The sequence below is a fragment of the Kickxella alabastrina genome, assembly GCF_025024165.1.
Source record: "Kickxella alabastrina strain RSA 675 chromosome Unknown BX661scaffold_25, whole genome shotgun sequence".
Lineage (NCBI taxonomy): Eukaryota > Fungi > Kickxellomycota > Kickxellomycetes > Kickxellales > Kickxellaceae > Kickxella > Kickxella alabastrina.
In genome coordinates this window covers 154,048-179,141 of record NW_026251496.1, presented here as the reverse complement: position 1 = coordinate 179,141, position 25,094 = coordinate 154,048, and the positions used below count along the sequence as shown (strand labels likewise).

The following is a 25,094-nucleotide window of genomic DNA, read 5'->3' as shown; positions in this document are numbered from 1 at the left end:
CGCTTCCTTTTTTCCTTTTCTCTTTGCTTTTTTTGTATCCACCTTGTTCATTTTTACACTTGTCTTTATTGTCCGCGAGACGATAAACCTACATCGCCTTTTTTCACTACGTTTTTTCAACTCTCATTACCATCCCTTCCTCTGTGTGTATCAATAGAGGTATATGCGTTTAACTCTCATAGACAAGGATCCTTACCCTTTTCGCTTTTGTCCATTATATTTGTAATTATTTGTCTTTACTTCCACGCTGTCGTTGGTTTATCTCACACAGAACATACGCACTTTACGCTAAGTCAGGCATGTCAACCACTGACACCAACAGCTTGAGTAGCAGGGGCAGGAGCAGGAGCAACAGCGCGACCATCACACCGCCCACACAAATACCCGACGTTGATGAGGAGGCCAAGGGCCCAACACAACAGACAGCGTTGATATCTGCTGTGGAGTATCGGTGGCGCGGCCGCGACGTTGTTTTCGTCGACCCTTTGGACTATTCCGTCCCTTATTGGTGGCCCGCAATGGTAAGCCCTTTTGAATTCGGTTTAATGAAACTTTGCATTTCGATAAAGATAAATAATTTCCCCTGTTTTTCTTTTCTGCCAGAGTCTAATAATTTTCTTTTTTCTTTATTGGTTGGCAATGTAGATCGTGCCGACAGATGAAATTGATGCAACCATGGGCTGTTTGAGCCTGGGACCAGAGGAGTATCTGGTCAAGTACTTTGAGGACTTTAAATAGTAAGTAAACCTACGCCTTTAACATTCCTGATTCATAATGTGTGTGTGTTAATTGATTTTTTTCTTTTTTTGTGGAGCAGTAAAATGCAAGCCATCCCTAGAATAAACAGTTCTTGTGATTAATGAGTTTGCTTCTGGGACGATTTTTAAAATAAAAATACATTGTGTGCATCGCATGCATATCGGCATTGCGCGGACTATATTTTTTTTACTTTCTGCTATACCACTCTTCAATCTTTTATATTTTATATTTTCTTAGAAAACACCTTGCTTTTTCATTTTTAACACCTCCGTTGTAGTTCTACGGTCAAGGGCAGTGAGCTGCGTCTATTCGACACCAGCCAGCCGCCATTCACAGATTTTGCTGCCACATCACCGTCGTTTCTCCGTGACAAAGCCATCAAGGGCGCACTGTCTTATCTGAGGACCGGTCTGGTGCACACAAAGTTCCAGTGGCGCCTGTGGCAGACAGGGAGCGAAACCATAGTACTACCCTTCACGCTCCAGGAAACTGCCACTGGTACTGCCCATCAGGTGAACATGTCGCTGGTGCCGCTGATTGGCGGAGATGCAGATATCCGAGCGGGGAATCATGTGACATATGATCAGCTGGAGGCCAGTAGCGCTGCTGTTGCTGTTGCTGTTGTGGAGGAGGAGGATGAGGATGGTGGTGTTGGGTCTGACGGGTCGCCGCTGACATCGAATGCTCTGCTAGACTCTGCGCCTATGGGTGCTGAGAATGGTCGGTTGCCCAAGCAGCAGCAGCAGCAGCGTGATGGGCAAATCCCAGATGCCCAGGATGACTCAATCGTCGAAAAAACCAAGGACACCACAGAAGCATTGCATGGGGAGATAATGTCCAAAATCTGCGATGTATCGCAGGTGCAAACCCCATCTGCCGACCAACCACCTTCGCCTTCATTACAGCCAATAGTGCCCTCAGAAGATGCTGACGACGCCAACGAGGCTGATGACGAAGACGCGCAGCAGCAACAGCGGCAGCTCACCGTGGATACTCCAGCATCCACAGCTACTGCCGACACAACACCTGAGATCACCACGCCCCAGCCAACCGCACGCAACCGCCGCCCACGCGCCCCACGGCCCAACCCTACCACCGTGGCAGCAGCAGCGGCATTACCAGGGACCGGGGGCAGACGCGGCCGACCGCCACTGGCCAGCAAGCTGGGCCAGGTTCAGGCCAAGCACAAAAGAAATGCCAGCTCAATTGGCGGCGGTGGCGGCAACAGCGGGTCAAAGAGGCAAAAAGAGATCACACCCGCACTTGATGATTTGAACAAGCCAAGCGATGTTGCAGCTGCAGCACCAGGAGGAGAATCGTCAGAGATACGGGATATTGTTAAAAATATGGAGGAGGTCCAGGAGGAGTACAGGTTTTATAGGGCGCTTGTGCGCAGAGCTGCAAAGGATCTGTGGACAGAAATGGGTAACGAGTGGCCGCCCAACCTTGGCACGTCTACGCGATTCGGAAAGCGTAGAAAGATTGTCTAGTAATTGCTGGAGGCGTTCCATTTGGCTTTCTTGCACTTACGCGACCGAGAAAGAGAGAAAAATAGATATTATTAGGACTCGTGACTGGCTTATACACGGGACTTCACCCATAGCCCTTTTTGTATGCCAGTGTTTCCATAAATCATTAATTATAATATTTTTATATATTTTTTACATTAAAAAGATTAGAAACTATTATTTTATTTACATTATTATCACATTAAGGATATGGTCAAACTCACAGCGCAGGACAAGGTCAGAATTAAACAGGTCCAGGAGATCGAGGCGCAGCTACGGGCATCCGCCAACGGTGCCTCCGACCTAGTCAACTCATGGCTCGGCGACGAAAGCGATAACGAAAACCAGAGCAAACCCAATTCTGCCCCAACCAAAGCCCGAGATATCTTCAAAGGACGCCCAGCAAGACTCGGCGTCGGTGCGAAATTCCTCTCTCACAAAGAAATGATGTCCAACATGCACTCCGGACCCGGAATACTCACAGCCGAGGAACTCTCACTGAAACGCAGGTTATCCAAAGGTATAACCACCGAAAACCTCGAGACTAAAAAAAAAAATAACGAAGATGAGAAAAACAAAAAAAGGGAGGAGAAAGAGGAGAGCGATGATGATGGCGATAGTAGATCGAAAATGGTTTCGAGTATGGTGACAGAAACCAAAGCGGCGGGTAAGCAGGGGTCAGTTGGTGATAATAAATTGGCTGGTGGAGAGCAACTACAGATGAAGAAAAGAAAAACTAAAACTACAGAGTTTCTTGATTCACTTGTTAAACGCCGCAAACGCTAAACTGTAATATTTGTGTATCGTTTTTTGGCAGTATTTCAAGTTACTATTTATTAAAAAATTATTTTTTTCCCTTAGCCTTGAAAGTTTTACTTTTATTTCCTTGTTTCTATTTTTAGGAGAAAAACAATATATTGAGAAAAAACTTTTGAGAAAACTTTTTTTCATATATATTTTAATAGCTTATATCATATTATATTTACAATGGTATTGTTATTATGCAAAAAGGTAAGAATGACGGAACTAAGTTTATTTTAAATGTACATTGCAAATGACAACAAACAAAATATAGACAATGCATTATATTTTTTGTGCATTTGCTCATTAACTCGTTTGTTCAACCCTGGTCTTTTAATGGTTGTTTGGCGCCACTCATTTCTTGTTTCGAAAATTCTGTCGTTCGAATTTCGCCAACACCAAATACTGCCAATATGTATATCCAGAGAGAGAAAGGGAAAAAACAATAAAATAGGAATAGAAATAAAAAACGGGTTACTCCCAACAACATAAAAAACAGTTTGACTTTTTAGCAGTAGATTGCTCAACTAAACAGCAATAGCCAACAATGTACAGTCTCAACAATGAACATGTTTATCGGTCTAGTAGCACCTTTTTATGCACAAAAATAGCAATAAAATAAAAGTAAGATAGCAGTAGGACCAACATTACGTTTCTGTCCAGTTTTTCACTTAATGCGCATATATTTTGGAAATATGACAAGCCTTTCTTTTAGCCTTCCATAGAAACTTTGTCTTAATGGAAAAAGAGCAAATATACCTAACAATGCAAACATATTCTGTAAATGGAAATCTACTGCATGCGCAGCCAAAAGGAACAATTGATAATGGTCTGTGAGCTGAAACAATAGCCGAGCAATATAGGGACCACCATTCAGAAAAAAAGACGACCACACCTTATTGAATCGGACACACTACTGAACACACGGAAACAATGCAAATAGTAAGATAAAGCAAACTTACACAATAAATTCAAGTGGAAGAAAAGAAATAGAGTGAAAGTGAGCGCTCGCACGCGTCAAAAAAACAACTCAAAGTACAAAAAACGCGGTTCATGTCCCAATTTAAACCTCCAACATATATAAAAGGTTGGCAAGACGCCCTCCAAAAAATCATTAAACCATCATCCACACCTCCCTTCTTACCCAAAAGAACTACTTCATCCTTCATACTTCTCGTTCTATAGTTTTAAAGCGCTGCGCGTTTTATACACCTTTTAAACTCATCCCATTCTCAGTGTCTACTCTCCTCCCCCTCCTTTTCAATAAAATGAAGACCGCCGCTATTGCTGCTTTTGTTGCCATTGTCGCCGCTGGTGATGTTCATTATGAGGCCCGCCCTGCCCCTCCTGTCCAGGTCATCCCTGTCGGCGATTATCAGACCAAGCCTGAGACCAAGCCTGAGATCAAGTCTGAGATCAAGCCTGTCTACGAGGAGCATCCCGCTGGTGGTTATCCGGCCGGAAAGCCTTACGAGTGGAAGCCTGAGATCAAGCCTGTCCACGAGGGGCATCCCGCTGGTGGCTACGAGGCCAAGCCCGAGATCAAGCCTCTCCACGAGGGTCGTCCTGCTGGCGACTACCAGGCTGGCAAGCCCTATGGTTGGAAGCCTGAGGTCCAGCCCGGACACGAGGGTGGCCGCCCTTCCGGTGATTACCAGTGGAAGCCCGAGACTCAGCCCGGATATGAGGGTGGTCGTCCTGCTGGCGATTACCAATGGAAGCCCGAGATCAAGCCCGGCCACGAAGGACGCCCCGCCGGCGACTACGCCTCTAAGCCCCAAACTCTCCCTGCCCACGAGAACCACCCCACTGGCAGCTACCAGGCCACCAAGCCCTACGACTGGAAACCAGAGACTCTGCCCGCCCATGAGGGCCGCCATAGGGGCAATTACCAGTGGAGCCAGGAAAACAAACATTTCGTGGAGGGCCGCCCAGCCCACGGGGGTCATCGCCCGGCCGGGGACTACCACTCCAAGCCTGTCGCAATATACGTGACCCCAGTCTACAACGCCCCGGGCCACAACTCTGGCAGCTGGTCGCCCTACCCTATTGAGGGCCCGGCCCACAAGGGCGAGTACTCCAACGGCGGTGGCCACTCGGGCCCCGGCTCTGTTATCCCCGGATCTAACCCCGACAGCTGGTCGCCTTTCCCCATTGAGGCCCCTCCTCATGGCTATAAGTACCCAGTAGGTGGCCACTCTGGCCCTGTTGTTGCTGGTCCCACTCACAATGTCCAGCACTCTACTGAATATGTCGCAAAGCCTGCTCCTTTGCCCCTGCTGCCCATTGTCGCTCCCGCTCATGATGACAAGTACACCAACGGCGGTAGCAGCTCGGGGCCTGGTCCCATTGTCGCTCCTTCCCGCGAGGGTGCCGCCCCGGCATACCGGGCCGATGCTCCTCGCTACTAATAAACTTTTATAGCTGGCCTTGTTTATTCATTATCAATAATATTATTTGATTGACAAATAACATTCAAATTATTTTGACTAAATAATGACTATTAGTGGTTTATTCTAAATACTTTTTGGTTTAAATACAGAATAATACCTTTTGGTTTAAGTAACGAATACTGTGGATGAAACAAAAAAGTATTAATTATTAGAACCAATCGCCATTGCTCGACTCGTCGGCCAAGCCATCCTCGGCAACACTGGACTCGCTTACCTCAGACTCTTGGTCGGCTACAAAGCGATCCAAAGCATCCAACGTGGCCTGGATCTTCTTCACCACGTTCTTCCTCTTGCTACGCACGGCGTCATCGCCAAAGCTCTCGACAGAATCAAGCTTGATCAAAAGCCTCTGCAAAACCTCTTGGTACTCGTGGAAATCCTTGTTGCTGCTATTGTATGCCAGCTTCAAATTGCCCTTGTTATCCGAGACAAAGGACAGCTGGAGATTGCGCAGGCGCCAGTTGTAGTCCTGGCGCACTTTCTCGAGGTCGTTGTCGATATGGCGCAGGGTGCGCAGAGATTCGAAGATTTTGTGTGCTTTGCGCATGTTGCGCTGGCCCATAATGTAGTTCTCCATTGTATTGACTGCGCGCTTTTGCCGCTCTTGCTCAGAGTCCTCGGGTTGTACCTTGGGAGCTGGAGCTGGAGCTTGAGTTTGATCTGGGGAAGAAACAGGGATATTATCCTTGCTCGGGCCCTGTGCCCTTCTAGAGCGGCTGCGGCGGAGACGCCGGTTGTGGCGATGGCGCCGATGGCGGCGGCGGTGGCGGGCAGCCTCACTGTCAGGGTTTTTTGTGGCATCCTGCAGATTGCGCAGCTGCGACTTGCAGCTGTCCATCATACTGGCAAACTCACTGTCCGTGTGCTCGCCGCTGTTATTGTTGCTTGACTGCTTAGTTGCAGGGGGGTCCAACTGCTCATCATCAGTATCAGATCCAAGGTGCGGGGTCGGTGGAACAAACGTGTTGTTATCGCTGAGACCGTTAACGCGGCGACGCAGGGAATCAGCCAGCTTGGAGTAATCGACGGGCTCCTCGATCTCGACACCCTTTTGCGCCGAGGCAGGACGGTTAGCCGTCTGTGGCTTTTCAGCTGGGGCTGATGCCTCGTCAATAATATTCACGCGGATCTTGTCATCTTCAGAGGACTCGGGCTTGGACTCAGCCTTCTCGGGTGTCTTCTTCTCGGGCGTTTTTTCGTGCTCCTCCTCCTTGGCAATCTCATCCAGACGGTTGTGCACCACGCGCAACACGTTATCCAGCACCGCAGGATCTAGCTGTGAGCTGCGCACACCAAAGGGGGGCAGAGCCTGGTTGCGCCAGCAAGAGCTGTGCCGGCCTTGGCAGCTGCCTCGGGCGAGGCCACGCGAACAGGTGATTTGAGCGTGGGCGGAGGTGATGCTTGTGGAACGGAGGGAGACGACAATTCAGGCGCTTGCTTGACAGTCTTCTGGCAGCGTTCGCGTTTAAATCCTGTTTCTCCGTCTGCTTCTTTTCCGCCGGCTCCTCGTGGCCAAAGTATGTCTCGAGAAGATTAGTCAGCGCTGCTTTCTCCGCGCGCTTGCGCTCGATGCTGTCCTGGTTCTTGATTTGGTTGTCTAAAATATGGCCAAAGAAATGGAACGGCGGATAAAACACTGCCTCGTCCTCATCTCCGCCTTTCCTATCTGCAGCAGCCTTCTCTTGGTAGGCCCGGTTCAATTCCTGCATTTGTCTGTGCCGCTCTTCTTCCTGCATTCGACCCAAATACGCCGCACGGGCTCTCTCCGCCGCGACACGAGCGTGCGTACGTCTTTGATGCTCCAGTAGCATCTGCTCTTCGTACAGTGCGCGTTCGCGTTGCTCGTGCTCGCGCAGCTGTTGCTCAAGAAGTGTACGGTGGAGCTGTGCTTGAGCGCGTTGGTGTTGAATGCTGCGCATGCGGGCTTGCACTTCGGTCAGCGGCGATGACGCGTAGGCTCCGCGAAGGTCCTGGAAGGCGTCAAAGGGGTAGTTGCCGTCCAGATCAGAGTCTTCGACAAACCGGATGTACGGGTGGCCTGGTACTGAACGGTGCTGCTGCTCTTGCTCTTGCTCTTGCTCTTGCTCTTGGGGATGGTGGTCACCATGGTAAGTGGAGAGAGCATGGTGGTGCGGCTCACGGCTGGGAGCGTTACTGGGTGCAAACAGGCAAATAGGAACGGCGTCCGCTTCGTCCAAGTAAAATTGCATTGTTAGGTTGTAATAAAAAATATGATGTATATTTAAAGTGTAGGAAAAATGTGTTTAAAAGGAGCTGAAGTAAATAAAGAATGCGTCTGTTCAAAGCGGATGTAAAAAAACTAGTGAATTAGTTGGTGGGTGAAAAAGAAGTGAAAACAGGCAAAGGTCCTTTTGTCCTTTATATATAGTTTTTTTTGTACAAATGAAATATCGGGTGATGACGTTTTATTCTACCCCATGAAAGAAAAGAAAAATAGCTGCCAAGCTTTTTTAATTTTTAAATACAGCGAACAAAAAATGGATTTGGGGGAGTACAAAATCGAACAGCCTAGAATTTTCTCAATGCGCACAGAATAGAACTGAGGCAGTAATTGATTGGTTCGGGAAAATTCTCGAAAATTCCAAAATCCCTTTTTTATTTTTTCAGCCGCCGATGTATGATCAAATTAAATATCAGCGATGTGATTGCCGCAATAATGGACGGTGCGGCGTAGCGCATGATGATGCGGAGCCAAACCATCCACTGCGCACGGCTGCCTTTGGCAGCAGCCCTCGCCAGAAGCTGGTTCTGCGCAGCTGGCAATACTGGTGATGGCGCCATTGCTGATGATGACGCTGCTGGTGGTGGCGGCAATACAGCCAACGCAAAAGAAGGATCTGGATTTCGGCCCAGCTCATCAATCAGCTTCGAGTCGAGGCTCGGCGGCAGCGTGGCCAGCTGCTTGCATACCTTTGTCAGCGACCGGGGCAGTGCCTGCGTGGCAACAAACTTGATAACGCTCTTTGGAATCCACCCCTTCAGGTCACCGTCAGCAATTTGTACAACGCGACACCAACTGCCCTCCTCCAGTCCGAGTCGCGCCTTGTCCTCTAGAGAAGCCTCTGTGACTAGTTGTCCAGCAATACCGGCCTCCATACGCACAATACCCTGGGCGTCCTTCTCGGGCATACGGTCGTCGATGATGCTCTGGCTGACATTGAGGTATGCGCGCTGTGGTAAGTCGCCCTTTCCCAGGTGCTGGACCGAGGTGATGTGTGAGAGGAGGACGGAGTCGCGCGAGGCCGTTGGCCAAATGGCCTTCATCTTGAGGTAGTGTATGGAATCGCCCTGTCCCAGCCTTTCAATAACCGCGGTGGCCTCAGTCAGCTCGTCCCACTTGGGCCTGAGGAGAACGTTTGCCAGCAGGTCGAATGCTGTCGCTGGTGCGGTTGGCGCGTAAAATGTTACGCGGAACCGGAACGGCTTGCTGACGTGCCCCTGCACAGTTATAGGGTACGGCTTGCTTATCGACACCAGTGGTGTCCATGGACTGTCTGGCGCCTCGCTGTCGTCCTTGGTCGCCATATCCAAGAATGTGCGCTCCAGCTCGGCGCACTTTGCTGCGTATCTGTGCGGTGCCGACGGATCAGCATTGGAATTAGAGTTTGATTGGGCTGGCGGCGTTTCTACAAAAAATGAAAATATGACCCGTGGGAAAAAGTGAGTTGAAAGTCAGCTTATGTGCGGCAACTAGTCCAAATTGAATGAGTGGGCCATTCTAATGATGTAGGAGAGAAAGTGCAGTAAAAAAGTAGGAATGCATATGCATTCGGGTGAGGCTTGATTCACCTATTCAGAATTTCCAAATGCGCTGCAATCCCCTCCTCTTTTTTGTCTCCATACGTCCTATTTATTTGCGCGGAATGACTTACCCAGATAAACTATTTGCGACTGCTGTAAGGGCTTTGCAGTGCTGTTGGGATAAACTGCTTTGGCATGTTGCAGAGACTCTCTGGTCTGTGTGCCGGTAGCACACACGGCGGCGGGCACTAATGCGCAGAACAGGAGCTGGAAAAGCGCATAATGCAGTCGATCCAGCGGATAATTCAATGCACCTACAATAACAATAACAATTGATATTAAATGAATATATGCAAATTGGTGAGCATGTCAATAGTATTCAGAATGCATACCCAAAAATAAAATATCCATATTGTCTTTTGTGGACGTACATTTATTGAGAGTTGTCAGAAACGGAATGGGCAGGACCAAGGACGCAGCAATGGCCATTATCACCCTTGACTCGGTTAAACCCGACACCCACTTCCCCGAGATGTAGCTCAATGCTGGCTGCATTATTACTGTAAAATTGTTTTTGTTGAGATAGGCTTGTGAGTGTGAGTATATGGATAATAAAAATGAAATAGATGAATAATGAAAAATGAAAAATGGCACAGCAAAATGTAGAGAACAAAAAGAGAAGGACGCAACAAAGTCACAAAATAAATATTAAAAGGTGTGTAGCAATATATAAAAAGAAGGGGAAGGAATTCGAGAGACGTAAGGCGTTCGACTGGATTCACGCAATATAGATGCCTCTTATTTTCCTTAGAAACAAATATAAAGAAGTGAGGCGAGTGCAATGGAGAAGAGTGGGTTGGAGAGAAGAGGAACACTGGAAACGGGGGTATTGTTAAAAGTCAAAGCTGTATGTGGCAAATATCATTTCGTTTAACGAAACAAAAAACTTACTTTGCCGCTCTATTTTTTGACAAACTTTGGCAACTTTGTGAGAGCGTAATTTTACACTTTCACATGCAACTCCAACTAATGACAAAAATCCCGAGACAGATAAAATGGCAAAGTACGCAGGATCATGTGAGGTTTATTGCGTATGGTCTCGCCAGTGACGAAAGCACTTCCAATCAATCGATTTATTAGATTGCCGAGGCTTGAAAATGCTAAATTTTATTATTTCGTGAGGCGCTAATCAAATCAACCAAGTGTGGATATTACTGTATGTCGCAAGTCGACAAAAATCGCTATATTAAAAATCGTCTGAAATGGCCATTCCAGTGGTCGCAGCTGCCATCGCGGCTGCGGGCATAGCCACACCGCCAGCAGAGTCATTATTCCCGCCCGAGCGACCATGTCCTCCGCCTCCTCCGCCACTATAGTCGCCAGCCGAATGATGATGTGTACTCGGACGATGCGAGCGCGAATTCGGTCCATGGTACATGCCATTGAAAAGATCGTCATCCTCATCGCTACCCCCGGACGACCGCGGCCGAGACCCACGAGACACAGGTTTGTCTACGGGATTCGTCATCTCGTCGTATTCAGGCGGCGGTGGTACCATGGTGACGGGCTGCAAGGGCAGCGCGTACTTAAGCCCCAGCTCGTTGATATGGTGGCGCAGAGCAAATGAAAACTCAGTTTTGACAAGTGCACGCTTGCCACCATCCTGCCAGTTGCTCCTATGGCTGATTCCGAGGCTGATCAGAACGCGGTTGGAGTTCTCAAGCAGGTCAACGTTAAACCCGATGGGGCCCACAAGGTCACGCGGGTTCTCCTCAACGTAACTGTTCATGCGGTCGCGCAGCTCATACAGTTTCTCCGACGGCGTGTTAAAGTCGACGCCTATGACGATGGATTCAGATTGCGGGTTAGAGCGGCGCAAGTTCTGGATCTTCATAGTCGCCAGTATGTTGTTCGGATACACTGTGTAAGTGCCGTCGGTCTTGAAAAACACCGTGCTGAGAAGCCGTATTTTGCTAACAGTGAGATTTTCCGTGGCAATAACAACGATATCGCCAACATCATACGAGTGCACCTGGAAAAGAAACACAAGGCACTCAAAAATCGTCTTGAACGTGTTGCCAAACACAAAGCTCCATCCGATGAACAGAGTACCCATGGTGGCCAGGCTCTTCAGCGCATCAAGCCCAAAGACCAAAAGCGCAATGATCAGGATAATCAAGAGAGCAAAAACCGTGAGGAAAAGATCCAACTTGCCAACCACCTGGGACATATCGCTGAGGGCGCTGAGCAAGGAGCGACGCTCCTTGTAAATGAGCATCACGCGGTCGCGCATCTCGCGCTTGCTAATGTCGCCGTTGTTGTCCTTATCGAACAACTCAAAGGCCTTGATTGCGTCCTCCTCTTTGTCAAAAAAGGGAAGGAAATCATCGACAAGAAGGTAGTTGCGGTCCTTGTGCAGGGCACCAAAGAGCTTGCGCGCAAGACGAGCGGCGTACTGGCTCGAGTTCATCCCGACGCCGCCATCCAAAGCCCGGTCCTTGATGTTCCAGAGCCTGGTTGCGATTCCCTTGGATGGCAATTTATGATGTTTGGGCCGCGGCGAGTTACTAAAAGTATTGCGCCGCCAGAAGCTGCTCCTCCCTGATTCTGATGTTCTAAAAGGGGGTGGTGTTGCCGAGCCAGGCAGATGTCTGGCACTTTTAGGCAAATAAGTCTCGTTGGTGCTTGTTTGGGTAGCATATTGGTGTTGGTGCAAAAGCTCCTTGCGGCTGCTCATGGGGTCCAAATTGCCGCTGTCAAATGTGGAGATATTGCTACCCATATATGGCGTGTTATTCCCAGCGCTGCCAGTCGCATTGCTTTCGCGCGCCTGGTTGAGGTGATCCAACACCCAGCTGGCATACGCCTGCTGCTGAATGCGCTCCTTATATGCAGACTTGTGGAACCGCGTAGCGATAACTTTCAGCACCAGCTTCTCTACGCCAATAATCGTGCACGCGAATAGAACGAGAACGTTGATTTGAAACAGCACCTGGTCCCACGAGGACGAGCCATTCTCAACCTTGCCGACAAAACGGTACGAGGCATTAGGGAACATGACAACAAATGCCACGAGCGACGTGGCCGAAATGAGAATTATCTTGATGTACAGCTTGACAGCGACAAAGAACTGCATGCGGTCCTTGAGTTTTTCAATGTTGCGCTTGCCACGGAAGGTGCGCACTACCCGCAGGGCGCCGTCAGGGATCATGTCGATGAGGTGGTAGATCAGCACGCCGAGTATCCAGACGGCGGTCATCAGGGCAAATGACCGGGCGACGCACTGCAAGTTATAGTTGGTCTGGAAGTTGTCCGACTCCTTGTCCAGCGACCCACGGAAGGGCAGGTCTCTGTGGGAAGCCAACACAGACACCACGGGGATAATCAGAATAATTCCGCCTCCAATCATGATGATGAAGGCGCGGATGAGTGGGTGGAGGCGCCAGAATCCCTTCAATGTGCGCGCGCCCTCATCCTTGGGGTCGATTTCAAGGCTGTTTTCCGACACGTTGTCCCAGTTGAAGTCGTCCTGAAGAGTGGATGGCAGATCTACCGATGGCATGGACAATGTGCTGTTGTTGTTGTAAACCGACCGCCTTTGATTGTTATTCTGGTGCTCGCTGTCGCCATCGCCATCGCCATCGCCATCACTGCCGCTGGCTTGGCCTGCGCCTGCGCTGGCCATATTGATGACGGCAGAATGCCTCCGTTTTTCGTTTATCTCGGCACCATCCGATTTAAACTTGATGTTTACCATCGCTTGCAAAGCTGAAAGAGTGATGTAGAATGAAAGACAAAGAGGGGCCGAATGCTTATATAGAGTACGATAAATGTGTTATAAAAGGGCAAAATATGTGTAGGTATAAATTTGAGACCGATACGAAACACAGAAACACTTTGGTAGGTAAGGAAAAAAGTTTTTGTCAAAGAAATAAGCAGAAAAAATCCAATACAGTGCAAATAAAAATTTGATTTTTTGGAGTGGTGGTAGGGCTGTTTTGCTCGGTGGGCGGAAGGTGTCTATTTATTAATAATTTTATTTCCAACTCTACAACCTCGTTCTTTTTCCTGCGATTTTCTCGTCTTTCGGCAATTTTTTCATTTCCATATTTGGAATACCATTTCGTCATTGAGGCATCTGTGCATGATTCCATTTGTTTACATGAACTCATGGCTATGCTTATTTGGACTGGGGGAGGGAGAAAATGATTTGCTAAGAAAGCCATTCCCAAATGGAAAGTCGAAAAAAAACATTGACAAACAAATGAAATGCATGTCGCTTTTTTCTCCTATGCCCAACCCCAATGCAGCGAAATTGAAATATAATATTGGAAAAGCCAAGTGTATGTTCGGTCCACAGTGCGATCGGCATCAGCCCAACTCAAATAACAGGAATAAAAAGTTAGAGATAAAAAAGATAATCAGTTGGATTTCAGAAATATAAAGTCCGAGCCCGAGTAAAAGAAGAAAAAATATTTTGTATTGCACATTTTAGACTCGAATAAAAAACAATAACAATACAGCGGGTATCGAGTTGATGCTGTTGATATGGAAAAATGCAATGTGGTATGTGGTTGGGGTTTTCTGGAGCTGCAGATTACAATATGCATGGATTTTTTGTGAAGGGGATATTCACCACAGTACAAGACAAATAAGGAGACCACAATTTTGATGACATCGTGGGATGATCGCGAATGACCAAGTGCATGAGCTCACAAGGAGCACCCAGTGGCAACAGTGCGGGCGAGGATGCAATTGGTTGTGTCAGTTGCCACTTTTCCATCCAGTGCGTACTAATGATACCCCTTGCAATTTAATTTAAATTTCAGAAATGCACACACACCACGCGCAAGTGGGATTAGGCGAGCTCTGGCCATCAACATTATTGCTCACTCACTATAGGGGTATGTAGCCAGGTCTGCAATAGGGCCCATTGATGGGCAAGGTGGCGTAGTATACGATCGGTCTTAGTCATTAACTTTCGTTTTGTCCTTTGCTTTTCTATATTTCGCACAATGTGTCTATTTTCTCTCAACATTGTTGTTCACATGGTCAACTGCACGGCATCCCTGTAAAATTCCACCTAAATAATTAGGTATATTGTGCAATGGCAACTATTCATTTATCGTTGTTATTCCTATACCCCCTCGTGCTGTGCCGTGCCATGCCTTGCCTAGCGAATATATGCCGAACACTTCAATAAAGATGCATCGTCCAGTGATCAAACAAGGGTCAGTGTTTTGTTTAATTAAACACGTGTGTGGAGGGTGAGGGATTCGTTTTTTAACGCAGTAGAACGGCTAATTTCAGGCCGTTTGTTTTGATTAGCTATTTTTTATTCACAAAATGCTCGCGTGGGGGGAAATAAAGGGCTGTATGAAACACTAAGCGGCGAAAAAAGAGCAGTGTGTCCCGCTTGTTGGTTTTTATAACTTTTTATTATAAATTTGAAAAGCTATATTGATGGGAAGAAGAATAAGAAAGAAGGTTAAATCCGGCCGTGTCTTTTTAGTGTCTTTTTGGTGTGCTGTTCGGATGTGATCACTCAGAAAAGCAGATGTACAGTGGGAAGTAAAAAAAAAGAAAACAGCAAAGAAAATCATTTTCACCCCTTCATTCTTATTTTTGTGAACTGTTTTATTTATTTATTCACTATTTATTATTTGTAAAGAAAATAGCATACACACATTTACATTACTCACATTTACACTTTTTTATTTATATATTTCGCCTAGCTTACTATCGAAACTATGGTCAGCAGCGAAAAGATCCCCGGACTGTTAGCTGACAGACGGCACGCGCATGGATTCGAACAGCACCGCCGACAGATGACGCTCGTGCGCAAAATGGGTGTACTCCTGCTAAGCATCCCGGCGCTGCTACTGCTCCTCTGCGCTGGCGCTTACCTTTACGGGGTAGAGTTCCCTGAGAAGGCCAGCACACTGCCAAAGGCGCCGCACGAGTACCTGTCCTTGTACCCGACCAACAAGCACCTTGGTGCAGAGGACAAGGGCCACAGAATGGGTCTTGCTGAGCGCGCTCTGGTGTCCAATGGCACGCACTTGTTCCACCCGACGCTCATATTGGTGTCCCTGGACGGGTTCCGCGCTGACTACTTGGATCGTGGGATTACGCCCGAGCTGCTGCGTTTGGGCAAGCGTGGGTTGCGGGCCGACTACATGATTCCGTCTTTTCCGTCGTCGACGTTCCCCAACCATTATACCATTGTCACGGGGATGTACCCTGGCTCTCACGGTATTGTCAGCAACGAGTTTTACGATACGGAGCTTAACGACACTTTTGTGTACAAGGACGCCAAGCGGAATATAGAATCAAAGTGGTGGGAGGGCGGCGAGCCCATTTGGGTGACGGCTGAGAAGCAGGGCATTAGGGCGGGCATCAACATGTGGCCTGGGTCCACAGCGGTCATACACAGGACAAAACCAACCTATGTTCTGCCGTATAACGACAACGTGCATCCGACGAAAAAAACGCAGCAGCTGCTGGAGTGGCTGGATCTGCCGCTGGAGAACCGCCCAGCGTTTCTAGCCACGTACATGCCGGAGGTCGACAGCGTGGCGCATAGGCTGGGCCCGGATGCACGCGATGTCAACAACGCTATAAGCCTGGTGGACACCGCGCTGGGAGACTTGTGGACGCAGCTCGAGCAGCGCAATCTCACGCACATAGTCAACCTCATGGTGGTCAGTGACCATGGCATGGCTGCTGCCAAGACGCAGGCAAACGCAATCTACCTCGACGGAGTTATCGACCTGACCAAGGTGCGCGGCATCTACAACTGGCCGCTTGGCGGCATCCAGCCCCTGGACGAGGCCGATGTGCCCGAGATGTACGAGCAGCTCAGGCGCGCCAGCGTCGGCCAGCCGTGGTCGGTGTATCTGCGCAAGGACATCCCCGAGCGCTTCCACTACACCAACAAGGCGCGTATTGCGCCAGTCTACATTATCCCCGAGCTCCCCTACTACGTCACCACCAGGGCCATGGACAAATTCCATGCGAGAAAGCAACTGGAGCTGGAGCAGCAGGACTCGGGCAAAAAGAACCGCATTATCGGTGCCCATGGCTTTGATAACCTGCATCCGCTGATGCGCGCAACATTTGTGGCAGTTGGCCCGGCCTTCCGCTCGCGCAACGCACCGGCACCCGATATCGCCGTGAATCTCGCGGCGCTCAACGCAACACTTGCTACAGAGGCTGCCACGGATGCTGCCAGGGATGCCGCCACGAATGCTAACACGGATGCTGACACCGTCAGCATTCAGATGATGAACGAGGGCTTGCAGATTTCGGATATGAATGCTGAGCAGGATTATTTAGAGCTTGTGCGAAATGCGGTGGTTTCGGAGAGCGATGTCAAGTACCAGGCAGAGTACGATAGGTTGTGGGGCGAGGATATGATGGGCGAGGATAGATTGCGTAATATTCGCCATCCGCCGTTCGAGAACGTGGAGCTGTATGGGCTGATGACACACATACTGGGGCTGGTGCCCGCGCCCAATAACGGCACTGCTCAGTTCAGTCGCTGGTGGCTGCGTCAATAGCTATAATTTCCTGTGATGAAAGCTTGCAGCTGCATGATAATTTTACTAATAATTTTGCTTATTTATTTAAAAACAATATAAATTGGAGTACATAATGTCTGTGAGAAACAGCATTTTTTGCCGAGCGGCAATGCAAGATATATATATATATATAAAATATACAGGCCAAAAATGAATTGGCAACCTAAACTTCTAAGAAATTACCCTTAGCTTCCGTGTAGGCATCCCTGTATTCGTCGTAAATAGTTTTGAGCTTATCCCTAAGCTCATCATGTTCTTCCCTGGCGGTTTTATACTCGCCAGCAAACTTGTCATACATGGTCCACATCCGTTCTAAATCATCCTCCGCATCAGTAACCGTATCCTTGTCCTCAATCTTTCCGCGCTTATAATCGTAGCAAAGCTCTGCGCTCTTCATATTGTACAAGTCCGCGATGCTCTGCCAGCTATTTCTGATCTTCTCGAGGTGCTTCATCTTGGCTTCGCATTCTCGAAGGTATCTTTTTATAATTTGCACTTCTGGGTTTCTGTCCGTGAACTTGCACTCGAAATAGAGGTTGCCCTTTACGAGGGATGCGCGGAGGGCATAGATAATCTTGAGTTCCTTTATAATCTGCATACTTTCCTTATTTTTGAGCCTCTTTTCGATGTCGGCGAGTTCGATGAGTAGTGCTTCCCTTTCGTAGTCGGCCATGGTTGCTTGGAAAAATAAGTGGCGATAGTTGTGAATCAAATATAACACCAAAGTTTAAAAAGTGGTGTTGAAAAAATAATGAGTATTGACGAAAGAGTTGGATGGAAAATATGTGGGGAGGAGAAAATACATGGTTTAATTATAAAATATTTCCACAGCTCTCACAAGCACCTATTTTTCCTGCTTTGTGTGTGCGGAGTATCAGCTTGAGAACACCCCCCCCCCCCAAGCAAAAGCAAGCAAAACGAGGCAAGGAATATCAAAAGGAAAAGCAAAAAGCAAAAAGCAAAAGGCAAAAGGCAAGGGGGAAATAAATATTAAAAATAAATGGAGGCCAGGAAAAAAACAAATTTACTATATAAAATAAATTGTCAAGGTAAAAAAATAGCAAACGTGGACTCAATAATTAAATAGAATAATGTCCCCACCTTTTTATAATTTGTCTGGCCAAACGAATATCTGGGCGCTCAACACACTAAAAAGCATCAATTGAAAAGTATTACACACAAACTCAATATGCATTTTAAAATAGTTCAATAATGACAATAATACCACATACACACATGTATCGCTTTGGACCACATTGCACAGCTTTTTAAATCTCGAATAATTCTGTTTTTTGAGGCTCTTGCAGTTAACGTATCTATTTATAATAGTTAAAAAACAACCAGACGTGCTTTGACATATACTTAGCTACCTGAGGTAAACTAGTGCCGAGTGATACAAGGCAACGTGTCAAATATATTAATTAAAAAAGCTTAATTGAATCAATCGGTTTGCCAAATGGTACAGTCATTTTTTAATTACCACTGTAATGGCAATATACATACATACATATACACATGGGTGTATGAATATTAATATACAACCATTGATGGTCCTTAAAGCACCATAAAATAAACAAGAATTTGACTTGATAATAAAATGCATTTAATAGTTAGAACAGACAACATGAAAAAATAGAAAGATAGAAGAAAAAAGAATAATAGTTGTCCATCAAGGTCGTTAATCGTGAGTTACCGCCTTCAAAACCACAATCGCACCCCTCCACTTTCAATTGAGCTCGCAAAAGTCTGCAGCCCTCGCGAGAAATGATAAAGTAAAAAGTAAGAGAGCGAGTATGAAGAAATTTACTCAGTCAGCCATGACATAGTAGCCATAGCGCAACCAGTAGTGGTCAAACTCATAAAGCACGCGGTCCACAGACTTGTACCCGTCGACCACCTCGAACGCCGGAGGAGCGACATCCGCCTCAGCAACGGCATAACGCAGTGCCTTCCTATCCTTTCCAGCACCAGCAGCAGCACTAGCGGCATACCCGCCAGACAACTCATCTCCGCCACGAGCCTTAAACACGGTAACAGTGACATAGCGTGGACCAAACGCCTTAGTGACCTTCTCAACCAGGCTCTTGATCCCCTCAGGCTTGTGCAAATCAATTCCGCTGTTGTTCGAGATGTTGGTTTCGAAGCTCGCGTACGAGCAGTGCGGCTCTGGCGTCACATGGATGGTATAGTAGCCATCGTCCTGGACGCCGTTAAGCGAGAAACCGCAGGGCGTGAACAGGTATGAGTCGCTGGCAGACTCCGGGTAGATGGCCGAAATGCCCGATGCATGCTCGACAGCCTTGCCGCCGATGGCGCCCTCCTCGGAGCTGACGCCACCGAGGTACATGACGCGCATGCGCTCGGGGTCCAGTCCGGTCATCAGGATCTCCACAGTGGTGTCCTCAACAGCCAAGCTCGCGCGCGGCCCATGACCGCCAGCGGCGGCGGCAGCAGCAGCGGTGGTAGCATAGTCAGACGAGGCCAACATGCTATGCACGGTAGAGCGCGATGAGCTGCGGCTGATAGCGCAGAACAGTGGCGAGCCCTCGGCCGAGTTATTAACGGCGGTGTCCGTCTGATTCTCCCTCTCCCCCCCTTCTCTCTCCCCTCCTTCCCTCTCATCTACCTCTTCCTCCTCCTGCTCCCCGCCGATGCTGCGGTGTCCGTTAGCGAGAACGCACTCATGGGGCCCGCTCATGTACACGTGCCAGTGGTCGCGGTTGGTCTTGCCAATGAGGTACGCGGAGCCCTCGGGGAACCGGGCATCCAGGTACGTGACCTCCTTCTCCCATGAGCGGTGCAGCTCTTCTTGCTGGTCGGGGAACATAAAATTTTTGCGCGAGTAGAACAGCTGGTACGCTCCGGTGGCTCCAAGATACGCGCGAGCGATGTCAAGGATACGCGGGATGGCGTACAGCAGCGTTGTCGTGCCGCAGGTCTTGAGAACCAGCTTGTGCGAGTAAACAAAGAACGACGACTCGCTACCAAAAATAAAATATAAAATGGAATTAAAAAATTGGACACTTAATTGTTAGATCGTCATATGGCTTGATTACTGCATTATTACTGCATTTATTTATGTTGGGGAGGCACAGAAAGAGGCACAAAAAGCGGCGGGGCACGCAAAAGAAAGGAGAAAGAGGATAAAAAGGAGGGCAGGCGTGTTTTGAGGGAATGGCTGAAGCAGTAGAACAAAAATAATACCAGCCGGGCATCAGACAATGAAAAATAAAAAACAAAAATATAGAAAACAATGGTATACTACTCACCTCAAGAGATACGAATCGATGTGCTCATTGCACAAGGTGCTCAGCACCTGGCAGTGTACGAGGTCCAGCATATCGCGCCACACTGCGCGAGGCACGCACCTCAGGCCACTGCGCAACTCGGACCACTGATCCTGGTCCTCGTCGCTAAGCTTGACCTCCTGATTAATGCAGACTGCAGCCTCGGCTGTTGGCGCAAACCACATTTCCAGGAGCTTTTCGGGCCCCTCAAAGGCACCCGTGTACCCCTCGCTGTGCGTCCCGTTGGAGCTGCAGGTCTTGGTACATAACTGATTGCTTTCGGCCTGGTGATTATTATCGGTGACGCCCACGGCGTTCTGGGCGCCACCGACCTTCAGCGAAGACGAAAGCTGGGTGGTCATTTGGTATATCAGTCACACAAAAAAAAGGAGTTTGAAGAGCAGATAAGCTTGCTTTATAGTTCACTCTACCGTCGTCAAAAATGACTTTTGGTGAGAGAGAGGTTTATTGTTATGAGAAAGAAGAAAGAGAGGAGGGCCGAAAAACAACTATGCCAGCCGCTGAGTTGGTTGCAAGTAAAAAATGAGGAAGAAAATTCCGCTACTTTTTAAACAAGTATTAAAAAAAGGAGATGAGAAGAAAGAACCAAAAGGGGGAAGGGAGAGCGGGCAAAGTAATATGAGGGGCAGGGCATGGCCATTTTATTTTACACTGCAAGCATGTTTTTTTCTATCTTCTCTTTTCATCTTTTTCTCAGGCTTGCCATTATTTTTTTTTTTTTTTACCAGCCGAAAAAAGAAAGAATGGATGTACGGAAATGGCTCTGCACTTCTTATCTTTCTGGAAAAGACAATGGGTCAATTTTTTATTTTCATTTTTTGGGATGTCCATAAGGACAGTACAAGAGGAAAAATTACGCATCGCTCGGGATTGCATTCGAGTGCCAAGTTGATTAAAATGGCAGCAAGAGAGAAAACATTCTAATATTTACGCGTTTTGGTACGGGTTTTTTCTTTTTACATATAATTTATATTTCGTTGCAGTATAAAATCTGATTATCGTGCGTTGCATAGCCAAACGATAGAGTGAAAGGACAAGGAGCTCCTTGATTCCTGCGTGCGTGCGTGCGTTTGCCGACGCCGCTGCCAACATCACAGCGCGCGAGTGTATATGATTGTCGCCAATCGCTGCAACAGCTGCCACACACCACGACAAGACAAGAGAAATCTCGATTTCAAAAATAATCATTACAAAAAATAATCACTACAAAAAATAATCGCTACAAAACAAAATCACCTATTGTCTCAACATTGGGCTATATTCCCGAGTCCCGTGTCCCGTGTCCGAATGAAAAACGAGACAAGGAAAAAAATATTGGGGCGATAAATTTTTTAGACGCTGTTGTCATGTGATTGACCAATTAGGAAACAGGATCACTATTAGGGATTTATCAACCTTTTTCTTTCTTGAAGTATCCTAACCAACACGATTTCACTACTTCGAGTGCAATACTCCATATTTGTATTATTGAGCAAACGCTCGTATAGTTTGGTTGGTATTAAAAAATAAACCGAGAAAATTAAAATAATGAAAAATGGAAGAATCATGCGCTGGATTGGGTGTCATGTCATTTATCCTTTCGAGATCTATAGATAGCACAATTAATAGTAATTTTAAACTGCGCTTCTAGTATGTAATAGTTTAGTTTAGAAAATGTAGCTGTAAAATAACTATATTAACAAATAGTTAGCAACACTAGTTTAACTATTAGAACAATGTACTATTCAAAATTTTAAAAATGCAAATGCAAAGCACTTGACTGGTGTTGAAAATAGTTGGCTTATAATTGTATTTCTTAATTGTTTCACAGCTCGTTCAAAAAGTCAGTATTCACAACTATACCATTTATTTATAACTCCAGATAAATCATAAAACGAGGTGTGACACTTCAAGGAATTTGGAGCCGATGCTCAAGAACAAGACCAAGGCCGCTATCGAGTCCAACTTTAAGTCCGAGTATTGGAACCACGATATTGCATCGGTGTGCAATTTCATTTTGATATTCCTATATCGTCGCGAATTTGGTGAGCGCCACCTAGCTTTCAAACGCCCTGGTAGACTGCCAATTGATCCGAATGCCACACCCAAGCGCAAAAAAATAATATTTTATCATTTTCTTCACATCAAGGCAGCTATTACTGCCTGACAGCTCAATACCCACTGGTTTTACCCAGCGAATACTAAATGAATGGACGGTTGCGTCTGGAGTTTGCACCAGTGCATCCATCATCAGGGCAATTGCAAAACGGGCCACGCTGGTATCCGCGCGTCTTTTGATGCAAAGCCAGCAGATTAGTATGCTATTATAAGACTAGCGCTGGCTGCAGATGTGGCGGAACATGTCCTTTTCGCCACATAAACCGCAGGCAACTGTGCGCGGGGGTAGTCCAGCACTACGTCACAGATTTTGGGAAAATAAAATGAATTGCAATGCCAGTCAAGTAGCCTGGCAAGATCATCAATTGGTTTCCCAGCGGCAGCTGTTCAAACTATCGCAAAACCGCACCGTGCCATTTTTCGCGTCTGCAATTCAACCGCCGAACAAACGCCCAATCAACTTCCTCCGCATACACAGTGGCAGAATCAGAAGTGTGTCAACATACTTTGTCTGCCATATTGAAAATTTTATGAATTGAAGAGGTCAAGTGCACGTAGCCTTCAACATGGCTGACAACTGCCCCTGTGCTGAGTCGAGCACCCATTTAAGCAAGAAATGCATTAAAAGTTAACTAATTCGACTGGATTTCTGCTCTGCTTTGGCTGTCAAAAAGAATTTTGAACAGCGCACGGGTGCTTTAAAAAAGAATGTTTTGGTCCATGACATGTAGAAATAAAATTGAATTGGAAATTCAAATGTAAATTTTGAACGCTGCCTTTTCTGCAGAAGCGCTTTGCATTTCGAATTTTTGATTATCCATATCTAATTTATGCTCAACACTAACCCTAAACGCTAAGCGCTCCTATTAGAAGGAAGCGTTTGAATTTAGCTTATTTTATCTCTTAATTAGGGGGTGTGCTTGATCATATCTGCAGGGTTTTTAAATACCCCCGAAGGTATGGCCAAGCACGCAAGTAGGACTCTTCGAAGTCGCACTTGCAGCAACAACGTTTTAATTTTCCAGGCGTGCAAACTAGGGGATTGTTATTACCCCCGCATCACCTTAATGTTCGCATGTTTAATTTATTAATATACCATCTCTTCCCCTCTCCTTCCTCATGTTTCTTAAGGCAGGACTATTTTCCTACCCATTTCCCTTTTCTTCCGACCACCCACTATTTGTATTACCCCCGTGGGTGGGTTCTTGTAGGTGACGACCTAAGTTGGTACCGATGCTAACATGAACGAATCGCTAACGACTTGAAACTTGACTTGAAACCGACGAAGTGAATTTTTTGGGAGGAAGGCAGAAAGGAGGAGGACTTGTGGAAACAAGAGGAAAAAAGTTTGAAAATGTCGGGAGCAGCACCATAACCTTTTATACAATTTCGAAACCACGTTTTTCTTCTTCCTCAAGGAATAGCACACCAAAACACCGCGCAGCATCCCATCTGTCAAAAAATCTTTTTGCGCCTGCTTGAGCCGGAAAATGTGCAAATTTTAGATTTCTATGCTGGAAAACCATAGCATTTAGCACAAAATTTCCCCTACTTGACGTTATCGTGAATGGAACAATGGGCGTACCCAGGTATCTGTTTAAAATCACTGTGCTAAGTGTGGATAACCGGATGTTGCTTTACAATTTTATTTGAAAATAATATAAACAAACATACGTGTCCAATTGCTTCCATACCATGCGGCTAAAAAAGTAAAAACAAACAAAAAATTGATGTGTAAAAAACTACCCAGACGCATGACATGCATTGGGTATTTTGTTACAGAATGTACAGTTTTCATTCAACCGGTTGTTGAATGTCATTTTTTTGCATTTCCACAAATAAACAAACACTGCATGTAACAAGCCACATTGATTGCATTATTAATTTCAAGCATGATTGTTTATTTTCTTCGTCTTGCCTTGCCCTACCTTACCATGTATCCAAAACCAGCTCCCTGTATCCATTTGTAATTATAATAATAATGGCCAGTTTGTGCTCTTCCCATTTTGCTGGCCGCTTTACTTTTTTCCTTTCAAAACGCCTTTTTTTTCAAGAATTATCTATTTGAAAATACGTGTCTGTTTGTTGGTTGTGCATGTAAATAATTAACGTAATTTTTCTTTGGCAGTGGCTTAGAATGAGAGCCAAATAAATACGGGAATTCTCAATGCTAAGGCGTTAAAAATATTTAGCTAATAATGTATGCACGAATCTTGTGTTTGACTAGAAACACACAAGCAGCAGCATAGTAATCCTTGAGAACGAATCTAGCGCAGCTAATGCTTTTGAATATTTACAAAAAAGCATGACCGACTACTACTTTTGGCAGAAAACTAAAAATAAATTGGATATTTCTTTATGGGTACACAAAAAACCAAAGTAAATAAACGTTTGTTAAAAAGCGTTAGCAGAAATTGTATTCTTTCGTTTTATTTTCAATGTCTCTCAAGTGCCAAGATAAGTGCAGAAATATGATAATTTATATTATGCTTGGCAAGAGAGGTTGGTAAAAGTAATGAAGAGAGCGTACACATTGCTTTTACGTGAAGTACCACATGAATTGAAGTTAATACACTGCCACAACAACAACCACGCAAATTGATAGCGTTAAATTGTTAAAACTATAAAAAGGAGAGGATGCTGTTCACCATTTATTTTTATTTTATTCTTCTTTAATTTTTACTTTCAATTCCACTGCTTTTTTATTTGCCTTATCTGTTCAACGTGCATTATAATACGTCAGTTATTTATTGTAAGCTATATGGCTATGCATAAACTCGGCTTTAAGAATATTAAAACAGGGAGTCATCAAGGATTAACAGA

The 25,094-nt window shown here is 46.4% G+C and overlaps 10 protein-coding genes across 10 annotated transcripts; 5 read left to right on the top strand and 5 right to left on the bottom strand.

The window, feature by feature from the left end:
- Positions 1–7: 7 nt before the first annotated feature.
- Positions 8–2,447, top strand: BX661DRAFT_187455 (uncharacterized protein). Its single transcript, XM_051537220.1, has 3 exons — positions 8–521; positions 646–737; positions 1,037–2,447. Exons 1-3 carry the CDS (start codon positions 300–302, stop codon positions 2,247–2,249), a joined length of 1,527 nt encoding a protein of 508 aa, XP_051389391.1. The 5' UTR covers positions 8–299; the 3' UTR covers positions 2,250–2,447.
- BX661DRAFT_187453 (uncharacterized protein) lies at positions 2,439–3,191 on the top strand. Its single transcript, XM_051537219.1, has one exon. The coding sequence runs from the start codon at positions 2,478–2,480 to the stop codon at positions 3,051–3,053; it is 576 nt and encodes a 191-aa protein (XP_051389390.1). The 5' UTR covers positions 2,439–2,477; the 3' UTR covers positions 3,054–3,191.
- A 1,145-nt stretch (positions 3,192–4,336) lies between these two features.
- On the top strand, positions 4,337–5,479 carry BX661DRAFT_200398 (uncharacterized protein; the record flags this gene model as incomplete). Its single annotated transcript, XM_051538406.1, has 1 exon — positions 4,337–5,479. The coding sequence occupies one exon, from the start codon at positions 4,337–4,339 to the stop codon at positions 5,477–5,479; it is 1,143 nt and encodes a 380-aa protein (XP_051389389.1).
- Positions 5,480–5,669: 190 nt separating this feature from the next.
- BX661DRAFT_173037 (uncharacterized protein) lies at positions 5,670–7,731 on the bottom strand (the record flags this gene model as incomplete). Its single annotated transcript, XM_051533832.1, has 2 exons — positions 5,670–6,804; positions 6,965–7,731. The coding sequence occupies 2 exons, from the start codon at positions 7,729–7,731 to the stop codon at positions 5,670–5,672; spliced, it is 1,902 nt and encodes a 633-aa protein (XP_051389388.1).
- A 207-nt stretch (positions 7,732–7,938) lies between these two features.
- BX661DRAFT_187448 (uncharacterized protein) lies at positions 7,939–10,212 on the bottom strand. The gene is made up of 3 exons (XM_051537218.1): positions 9,715–10,212; positions 9,415–9,597; positions 7,939–9,168 (listed from the first exon to the last, which is right to left on the bottom strand). Exons 1-3 carry the CDS (start codon positions 9,836–9,838, stop codon positions 8,138–8,140), a joined length of 1,338 nt encoding a protein of 445 aa, XP_051389387.1. The 5' UTR covers positions 9,839–10,212; the 3' UTR covers positions 7,939–8,137.
- A 214-nt stretch (positions 10,213–10,426) lies between these two features.
- On the bottom strand, positions 10,427–12,937 carry BX661DRAFT_187447 (Mechanosensitive ion channel-domain-containing protein). Its single transcript, XM_051537217.1, has one exon. The coding sequence runs from the start codon at positions 12,843–12,845 to the stop codon at positions 10,530–10,532; it is 2,316 nt and encodes a 771-aa protein (XP_051389386.1). The 5' UTR covers positions 12,846–12,937; the 3' UTR covers positions 10,427–10,529.
- A 1,976-nt stretch (positions 12,938–14,913) lies between these two features.
- BX661DRAFT_187444 (alkaline-phosphatase-like protein) lies at positions 14,914–17,018 on the top strand. Its single transcript, XM_051537216.1, has one exon. The coding sequence runs from the start codon at positions 15,034–15,036 to the stop codon at positions 16,843–16,845; it is 1,812 nt and encodes a 603-aa protein (XP_051389385.1). The 5' UTR covers positions 14,914–15,033; the 3' UTR covers positions 16,846–17,018.
- Positions 17,019–17,029: 11 nt separating this feature from the next.
- Positions 17,030–17,539, bottom strand: BX661DRAFT_173033 (uncharacterized protein; the record flags this gene model as incomplete). Its single annotated transcript, XM_051533831.1, has 1 exon — positions 17,030–17,539. The coding sequence occupies one exon, from the start codon at positions 17,537–17,539 to the stop codon at positions 17,030–17,032; it is 510 nt and encodes a 169-aa protein (XP_051389384.1).
- A 907-nt stretch (positions 17,540–18,446) lies between these two features.
- BX661DRAFT_187442 (S-adenosylmethionine decarboxylase) lies at positions 18,447–20,758 on the bottom strand. Its single transcript, XM_051537215.1, has 2 exons — positions 20,136–20,758; positions 18,447–19,847 (listed from the first exon to the last, which is right to left on the bottom strand). Exons 1-2 carry the CDS (start codon positions 20,513–20,515, stop codon positions 18,674–18,676), a joined length of 1,554 nt encoding a protein of 517 aa, XP_051389383.1. The 5' UTR covers positions 20,516–20,758; the 3' UTR covers positions 18,447–18,673.
- Positions 20,759–22,024: 1,266 nt separating this feature from the next.
- Positions 22,025–22,335, top strand: BX661DRAFT_187438 (uncharacterized protein). The gene has a single exon (XM_051537214.1). It carries the CDS (start codon positions 22,081–22,083, stop codon positions 22,318–22,320), a length of 240 nt encoding a protein of 79 aa, XP_051389382.1. The 5' UTR covers positions 22,025–22,080; the 3' UTR covers positions 22,321–22,335.
- The last annotated feature ends 2,759 nt before the right edge of the window (positions 22,336–25,094 follow it).

Coding starts and splice junctions, on each gene's coding strand:
- BX661DRAFT_187455 (XM_051537220.1), top strand. CDS start 300: ATGTCAACCACTGACACCAACAGCTTGAGTAGCAGGGGCAGGAGCAGG. Junction 522..645: donor CTTATTGGTGGCCCGCAATG/GTAAGCCCTTTT, acceptor TTGGCAATGTAG/ATCGTGCCGACAGATGAAAT. Junction 738..1,036: donor TACTTTGAGGACTTTAAATA/GTAAGTAAACCT, acceptor CCTCCGTTGTAG/TTCTACGGTCAAGGGCAGTG.
- BX661DRAFT_187453 (XM_051537219.1), top strand. CDS start 2,478: ATGGTCAAACTCACAGCGCAGGACAAGGTCAGAATTAAACAGGTCCAG.
- BX661DRAFT_187448 (XM_051537218.1), bottom strand. CDS start 9,838: ATGCAGCCAGCATTGAGCTACATCTCGGGGAAGTGGGTGTCGGGTTTA. Junction 9,598..9,714: donor TCTGACAACTCTCAATAAAT/GTACGTCCACAA, acceptor TTGTTATTGTAG/GTGCATTGAATTATCCGCTG. Junction 9,169..9,414: donor GTCGCAAATAGTTTATCTGG/GTAAGTCATTCC, acceptor CATTTTTTGTAG/AAACGCCGCCAGCCCAATCA.
- BX661DRAFT_187447 (XM_051537217.1), bottom strand. CDS start 12,845: ATGCCATCGGTAGATCTGCCATCCACTCTTCAGGACGACTTCAACTGG.
- BX661DRAFT_187444 (XM_051537216.1), top strand. CDS start 15,034: ATGGTCAGCAGCGAAAAGATCCCCGGACTGTTAGCTGACAGACGGCAC.
- BX661DRAFT_187442 (XM_051537215.1), bottom strand. CDS start 20,515: ATGACCACCCAGCTTTCGTCTTCGCTGAAGGTCGGTGGCGCCCAGAAC. Junction 19,848..20,135: donor ATCGATTCGTATCTCTTGAG/GTGAGTAGTATA, acceptor TATTTTTGGTAG/CGAGTCGTCGTTCTTTGTTT.
- BX661DRAFT_187438 (XM_051537214.1), top strand. CDS start 22,081: ATGCTCAAGAACAAGACCAAGGCCGCTATCGAGTCCAACTTTAAGTCC.